Genomic DNA, 8,502 nt, shown 5'->3' on the forward strand with positions numbered 1-8,502 from the left:
TTACTATGGAAAAGCTTCAAAGATGGAAGATTTAATCCTATTTTACATGTTATTCTTTGAAAGTTTGCTTGTATCTCCTGGCCACTTTCACCTAAGTGCCAGTGTGTCTTTTCATGAGAACCAGGCATTGGCATCTCCACTGCAAAATGAAATTAGAAGAAACAATATATCCCTTCCCAAGTGTATGATTTTAGTGTGGTCTGGGGAGGCTATGAGAATTTCGGGTAACTAGAGGATAGGGGTTAATTTCATCTGAAATAGGCAGTCGGGCCTATGAGAGAATAAAATTTTCCTGCTCAGATGGTGTGGGGTGTGTCCTCGATCTCACTATTCTCTTTTCTATTTGGGTAGGAATTTGTTCTGTAATCTAAATGTCTGTATTTTGTTTTACAAATTTCTTATATTGACTAGTGAATATCACAATATAACATACCTTTGTTACCACATCTGGAACATCCCCAAAGCTCCCCTTAGGCATCTACACAGCTGGAATACATACTAGAATAATGCAAGAACAGGCAGAATTATATAAAATGCCTCAACAGACTCTCCAAAACTTAAAATTCAAATCTAAATTCACGGAATGCAGCTCTCTCTCGGGATGGTTTGCCACTTTAACCTGTATTAGTTAGGAACACAAGAGCCAGAAGAGCATGGGGGAACAGTACATGAAATTCCTTAAGATAACAGACTGTATCTGACTTTCTGTTTAGCTGCTTATAATGGACTGGCACACACTGTGAGACCAATATCACAAAATTCCAAGCACTGCCCATCAGGTTAAGCATATATTTAAAACATGAGAGAGTTCAGTATATTACTGTTGACAACTCAAGTTGCAGGCTTCTATATTCAATGAGATTCTTTAGTTACACATTATATGAGTCAATTTTAACTGAGCTAATAAAAAATAAATGAAATGAGATTAAGCAGTAGAAAAATATGATTAAGTCTAAAGCTTAAAGGGAAAAAAATCATTTCCCATTCATGAAGATACTGGAATTGGGAAGCATCAAGATTTTTCTACCTTACATTTATCTATCTTGTGATGTCTAGTTACTCTCTCTCTCTCTCTCTCTCTCTCTCTCTCTCTCTCTCTCTCTCTCTCTCTATCTATCTATCTATCTATCTATCTCTCCCACCCTTCCTCCCTTTATTCCTTCATCACTCCCTCTCTCTAAATACCAATATTCTATGCTTCCTGGTCCTCATGGGGTATACAACTGGCACTTAGCTCTTTAAGTTACTTGGAGTCTTGGCTACCTTTAGACACTATTTTGAGGCTATCAGTCTGATTCCAAATCCCAGGCACAGCTGAGACAAAGGCTCACTTCTACTGTTACCCCCAAAGGCCAGGTTAAAAAAAATGTGCCAAAAAAAATGGGTGTCAAGAGTAAGCAGAGGAGAAATGGGAGGACTTTATGACCTGAAAAGGAGTCTCAAGTTCAATATTATTTTAATCCAAATACCTAGGTTTGTTTATGCGCACACACACTATGAATCTAGACAGCTGAGATGGCTATACTCAGCCTCTTCTGTCTTCCACTTTGATCAAATGATTGTGGACTTTCTTCATGAGTATGGACAACAACCTAATGGTTTGTCTTACCTTCTGCTTGTCCCATTTCCCTAACATCAGTTGTACTGGTTTTAAAACCATGAATTTTGTCATAAAACCACTCTCTAGAAAGAATCATATGATTCTTGTCTCTGTTCAAATAGCAGTTTCTTCTTCTTGTAGACCCCTGTAGACATAAGCTATAGCTTCCTTCTTATAAGAAACACTTGCCATTAAGAAAAGAATGTGAGATACCCTTTTATAGCTCTTCTGTTTAATTCTGTGATGGAGATTATTTGGATGTGAAGGAATTTCATGATGATTTCAAATTGACTACCCCCTCCATCTCCAAGTGCTTCTTTTAAACATCCCCAGCTGCTTAAAAAGTCGTTGAACTGTTAACTGCTGCTGAGGCTGCTCTGAGCTCCCTTTGAAATGTGGCTCCCCCAACTGCAGTACATGATATTAATGAACAATAAGTGACTACATGCTGCTTTTTTCACTGGGCTCTTTTGGGCTCTGCCAAGTGCTTGCACTGTCTCTGCATGGCCTCCTGGCATTGCCTGACTACATAGTGGTGGAGCCCCACTAGCCCTTCTATTTCCACAGCTGATGGGATGTTTCTACCACCTTCTCTGAGACAACACAATTTAATGAAGCTCTCTGTCTTTCTCAGTGCTGTTGCTGACAGTGTCTGTTAGCTATTCAGACCATTCTACAGATAAGAAAGTCAAGTGAGTAACAACCAAGGGTTTGGCCTTAGACTTGTGCTTTTAATTTCCCATATCTTCTCTGTTCATAGCAGAAGTAGTAAAGGCCCAAAGAACCACAGCACGGGAGTTTAGTCTCTAACCTGTCAATGAGCAACTTTATTGCCACAAGAAAACATGATTTTGCATTTCTGTTCCAATAAAAGCAAATGGCTAATTTTCTAATGAAATAACATACAGTGTGGTCAGGCTCAGATTTCAGACCTTGGTAAAGACTATATTGGATCTCTGCTGTTTGCATTGTTTGCAGAGCATGACCTTTACCCCCTCTTCACTCCTTGAAAGAAGCAGTATATGAATATAAGGAAGCATCACAGTTGGCTTTCATTGTCTACTTGACTATATCTGTAAAGGCACTTCCAGAGATATCTAACTGAGCAAGAAATACCCATCCTGAATGTGCTGGTGATGTCTTGGTTACTTTTCTATTGCTATTAACAGACACCATGACTAAAGCAATTTATAAAAGAAAACATTTACTTGGGTGCTCAAGTCCAGTTTGGCTGCAGACAGACAGGCATGGCTCTGGAGCAATACCTGAGAGCTTATATCCACATCCAAAAGTTGGAGGCAGAGAGGGGCAGGGTCTGACTTGGCATGGGATTTTGAAATCACAAAGTTCACACTTCTCCCAAAGGCCACATCTCCTAATTCTTTATAAAACAGTTTTATACCAACTAGAAACCAAGCATTCAAATATCTGAGTCTTTGGGGGACATTTTCATTCAAACAATCTTAGGGGACCTGCAAATATTAAGGGCCACAGGAGCTGAAGGTCTAGTCAAAATAAATCAAAGTCGACCATATTCTAATATTGGCACGCACATCCCACCTCTACTTCCTGCCTGCCTTGGTTAAAAAAAAAAAAAAATGTCCTCTGTCCCACCACTTCCTCTATGTAATGATGAGCTGACACTTCTGAAATCCTGCACATGACATTGTTCTTTGGTATTTTGGTTGCAATGACTAGAAAGTAACTAATACAATAGCTATCATGTGTGTCGTCAGCAGACGGCAGGCCACGCTATAAAACCATGTGTACTGACTCATTAAGTCCTCCTAGCCTCCCTCTGAAGCAGGAAATGTTACAGTCACCATCTGTGCTGGCTAGTTTTTATGTCAACTTGACACAGACTAGAGACACAGATTGGCCTGTGATCAAGCTGTAGAGCATTTTCTTGATTGATGACTGATGTGGGTGGGCCCATCTGACAAGGGGTGGGTGGTCATGGATGGCATATGAAAGCAGGCTGAGCAAGCCACAAAATCAAACCAGTAAGCCACACTCCTTCATGGCTTCTGCTTCAGTTCCTGCCTCCATATCTTTGTCCTGAGCTCCTAATCTGGCTTCCCTCAACCATGGGATAATAAACTGTAAACTGAAGTAAACCTTTCCTCTCCAAGTTGCTTTTGGTTATGGTGTTTTATCGTAGCAATAGAAACCCTCACATAGCATCTGATTGATAAGGAAGCTGAGTTAAGTCCAAGTCTGTGTTGGTATGCTCAGCAGAACTAGGAGCCAATTAGAAGCAGGCTGATTTCAAAGCGCTGTGTGCACAGTTCTTACTATACTGTGCCTGTGTATCACCAAGAACTCCTCTTCACCATATAATAGACTGAGCATATACATCCTTCCCTCTGTGCACAAGAAAATGTCTTTGCCACCTAAAAGAACCTACTTGACACTCAGAAAACAGAACTGATTCAGACAGAATATAGAACTTACTTGTCAATTTTTAAGGATATTTTTTCCCCACAAAGTCTGAGCATCCAAAGCACGGTTTCTCAGAGCCTATTCCACTGGCTCATGACATGAGTGTTCACAGGAGACGTGTACTTCAAGCATGGAATCTGACACACTGGAAGTGAATCCCTGGGCGAGGTTCCTGGTAATCTGCACTTTGAAGGAGCACCCCAGTGATTCTTATGGCGCTGAAGATTGGCAGTCATTTCACCGTTACATCTGGAAGTTCCAGCAGCACCGCAGATCATCAATTCTACAGCAGATGATTAGAGAAGGCTTTCAGAGCTCCTCCGCATTCAATAGCTATTTCAGGGAGCAGTGTAATGTGCAAGAAGTGTTTCTAAATTGTTGTAGTTTCCTTCTGTGTGAGGCTGCTGGTTAAGAAAGCTGCAATAATTTCCCAAGGGGCTCCAGTTAAGTGGACACTTATAAACTGTTTACGTATAAAAATATACAAAACACACTTTTCTACTCCAGACTCAAAGTGATTCTGTCAGACTGTTATTCTGATAATCTGTGTTTCTGCTTAAAGCTGAAGGCTGTATTGTAAGAGCTGCCAAATTCTGATCGCACATACTCTTCTTCATCGTCAACCCCAGACCCATGCTCACCTACCCAGCAAGTCTGTGATGCCTTCAGAACTCTACATGGCCAGTATCTTTGTCACAGATCCTGGGCATGTTAGTTTCCCTTGTTCATGTGCCTGACCAGTTCTCAACATTCCTTCCCTTCTCAGACATGATATCACATTCTTAGGGAAGGCTGTCACATGCCATTAGGACATCTGAGCAGCTACCTCTCCTCAGGTACCACCTAACACTCTCACTTGTCTCTCTCAGTCAGTGTGGTGACTTAATCCCCAATTGTCTTAGTAAATACACCACTGGCACGATCCATAATAGTTCTGTGCATTCCAGTGTCCAATATATAAAATACACTTGCACTTACTTGTCGTAAAATCTCTTGAATGAAAGGGATGTGGTTCCCAATGTGGAAGATAAAGTCTTAAGTCTCAATCCGAAGCCTGACACACACTACAGAAAAGACTCTACCTGATCTCACTCCTAAGAATTTCCTCAGCAGCAGAGTAGGCGAGGTTGCAGAGCCAGATACCTCGAATGCTTTTGAAGGTTTGAAGGCCCCACATCATAAAGCTGTATCTAGATCCCTTTAGTGTGTCAGCAGCTTGACTCCGAATTATCTGCTTTGATCTGTAATTATCTGTTTGCTGTTTCCCTTCAAAAGCTGAGATATATTCTTACTGGTGAGAGGGGACCAAGGGGTGCCAGCCAGGTCATTACATGAGGACTTAACTGGGTTTTACCATTGACACTTTACAGTCTATCTTAATCAGCTGTGTGAACTACTACTCTTACCTCTACCAAGAGTGTTCCCTATAGAAGACTTTATCTCAATCCTGCCAGTAAGACTGCCCTGTGAATATTTGCTTAAGCTAATTTGATACTAAAGGATGGTTGTAATTATATTTAACAACAGAAACATTTGTCTCCTAAGGCCTTTAGAAGATCATTTAAACTATTATGAAACATTGTTTCTTTTTTCTCATTGTTTTCTTTTAACTCAAAGAATTACAGCATAACATATGTATGTATACATATACACATACACATACATACGTTGGATGTAGATATAGCTCTATGTAGAGCACCTGCCTGGCACAGGGTCTGGTTCCACTTTTAGCAAAAATATGATAACGGAGGAGGAAGATGGAGGAGTCCTAATCAAAGCCTAGTGTTTGATCAATTGTTTGTGAAGTACTTCGCTAAAGAAGTTCAAAGACAGTGGCCTCTCAGATCCATGAGTGTGCATGAGTATGAGTGCTGTTTTCTGCAACAGAGTGAAAAAGAATTAGGGTTGTGTGGGCAAAGTTAGTGAATTAGGCTTCCAGGTATTGTGATAATCATGGGTCACTCCTCAAAGAGAGTTTTCAGTTAGTGAACAAAGTAATAGACTTCATCATGACACCCTCATGCATATGTAGAATGTATGTCATGCATATTCATGCATACTGCCCTCCCTATTTCTCCTGAGCCCCTCCCACTGGCTCCCATACCTCCCACATTCCACCCCTCCCACATGTAGTCTCTTTGCCTTTGTGTCATGAGCTTGTAGAACTTGCTTTTACTTTCCTAACATTATCATCCTCCAAAGCTTAAAAAAAAACAAAGACTAATATTCATGTCCTAGAAGTCTGTAAGAAATGAAGGACAATAACACTATTAGCTAACAGTTATGTTTCATAGCTGCAGGTTTCTGAACACGTTCAATTACTTTACTCAGTCCACATAACTCAAAGAGAGAGCTAGAAATAACAAGCCCATTTTACAAGTGAAAAGACTGAGACAGTGCCTTGAATCACATGGTCACACTGTCCTTGACTCTTGGGAAGCAGGATTCTGTTCAGAGAGTTTGTCTGCTTAGCACCACCTGAAACAAGAATGTCTCCTGTGCATATTTTATTTCAGAACAAGAAACCCAGAGCCTTAGCTCTCCTTGCTTGCTTTCTCTCCCCGCCCCTCCTTTAGACCATAAGATGAGAAATATATTTTTGTTTTCTTTTCAAGGGAAGCTGAAAGTGAGCCTTTTTTCCTCTCTGAACATCTTTTTCCAAAGTCATTTACCTTTATCTGGGTCCCCAAAAGACACTAATTCACAAGACAGTCCACTAACGAGCTTCCCTCTTTGTCTCCCTCTGTCTCTGTGTTCTGCAGTTAATAGCCAAGATACCAACTATCACGGCAGTCTGCAACTTGCATGGGGAGAAGCTGCAGGTATTTAAGCAGTCTCATCCAGACATAGTGAATACACTGTTTCCTCCATTGTACAAGGAGCTCTTTAATCCTGACTGTGCTGCGGTCTGCAAATGAAGGGGACGAGAACTCTCAGAGTCATGGAATGCATCGCCGTTAAGACAAAAGCAATGTGTTCATGAGAACTTAAGGAAAATGTCACTACTGCAACATTAGGAATGTCCTGCACTTAATAGAAATATTTTTCACCGCTACAGTTTGAAGAATGTAAATATGCACCTGAGTGGGGCTCTTTTGTTTGTTTGTTGTTTGTTTGTTTTTGAAATGATCATAAATATACAAATATAGGACACTGGGTGTTATCTTTTTTAATTTTATTTGGGTATGTTTTGAAGACAACTGTTTATAGAATTTTATTGTAGATATATACAAGAACAGAGCCGTACTTTACATGATTACTTTTCCCATTGATTGTTCAACTATAATTTAAGAAAATTCCACTTACTAGGCTTACCTATTTCTATGTTTTTAGATAGTTGATGCATGTGGAAATATGTAACTGTTTTGGAAAGTACTGTGCATGTATGTAATGAATATATAATATGTCAGAGTATTATATATGACTATTACGTATTCATGCACTGTGGCTTAAAATACCATGCCCACTAGCAATGGAGGTTTAGTCAGGCTCTCTCATGTGATTTGCTTTCTGTTATATGTTACTTTTATGTTAGACAATCAGGGTCTTCACTTCTAGTCAGAGTTTTTCATCCATACATAACAACATGATAGGACTGTTCAAAAGAAAGTCTACAAAGGAATCGGGATAACACATAACTGTTCCTTTAAAGCTCCATTTCTATGAATGACTTAGAAACCCCATCAAGATGGCACATTCCACGGGGGGGAGATTTAAGCTATTTTCCTGATTACAGGCAAGACAATGATATTCCTACTTATTACCAGAATGCAAAATATGGAGGCTCCCCCACTTTGAATTTGGATTTCAAATTCTGAATGAAACTCGATTTTGATGCTTATAATCTCTTCAAAACAAAAAAAAAATCAGTCTATAGATTATAAACACCATTGGAGATTTTAGAAATATTTGACTAGAAGTATAAGACAAGGTCCCTGGACCAATTTATCAAGTCTTTTTTTTTCACCATTTTCCCCAAAGAACAGAGAAAAATAGAGCATACAAAGTAAAAAAGTAATTCATTAAATTTATAATGGTGATAATTTGTTAGAAAATACTGTTAATGGAAAGGAGAAAAAAGAAAACAGAGCCTGGGGCCTCCAATTTTTTTAACTTCAAAATGCTGTGTTATAAAAATATAGCAAAATTTCAGATTAGAAAAAAATAAGCCCTTTGTCTATGGGACTGATATATCCCAAAGTCAGAATTCTTTCTTACACAGTTTTAAGTGACATTCTCTATTTAAACTGGTTGTTTTGTACGAACTAAAAAGTGTTCAGTGGAACAGTAACCTATACAGGTTCCTCACCTACTCTCATACAAAATTAAGCACCAAAAAAGCTGGAGCTAAAAGCTATTTGTTTCCCCAGTTCCTGGAAGGCCTACGCCTTTAAGTATGAACTAGTCTAAAGCACACACAAGCACGAACATGCACACAGACACAAACAGTCATACAGACA

General features: G+C 39.5%; 1 protein-coding gene across 1 annotated transcript in view; it reads left to right on the plus strand.

The window, feature by feature from the left end:
• RORB (RAR related orphan receptor B) overlaps positions 1 to 6,960 on the plus strand; it is a gene marked incomplete at both ends in the record, with an annotated part of 62,696 nt that extends 55,736 nt beyond the window's left edge. The window contains one exon of the mRNA XM_080911765.1: positions 6,805 to 6,960. Coding sequence (XP_080767891.1) covers positions 6,805 to 6,960 — 156 coding nt within the window. The remainder of the gene's footprint in view (positions 1 to 6,804) is intronic.
• Positions 6,961 to 8,502: the final 1,542 nt, after the last annotated feature.

The sequence above is a fragment of the Micromys minutus genome, assembly GCF_963924665.1.
Source record: "Micromys minutus genome assembly, chromosome: 2".
Lineage (NCBI taxonomy): Eukaryota > Metazoa > Chordata > Mammalia > Rodentia > Muridae > Micromys > Micromys minutus.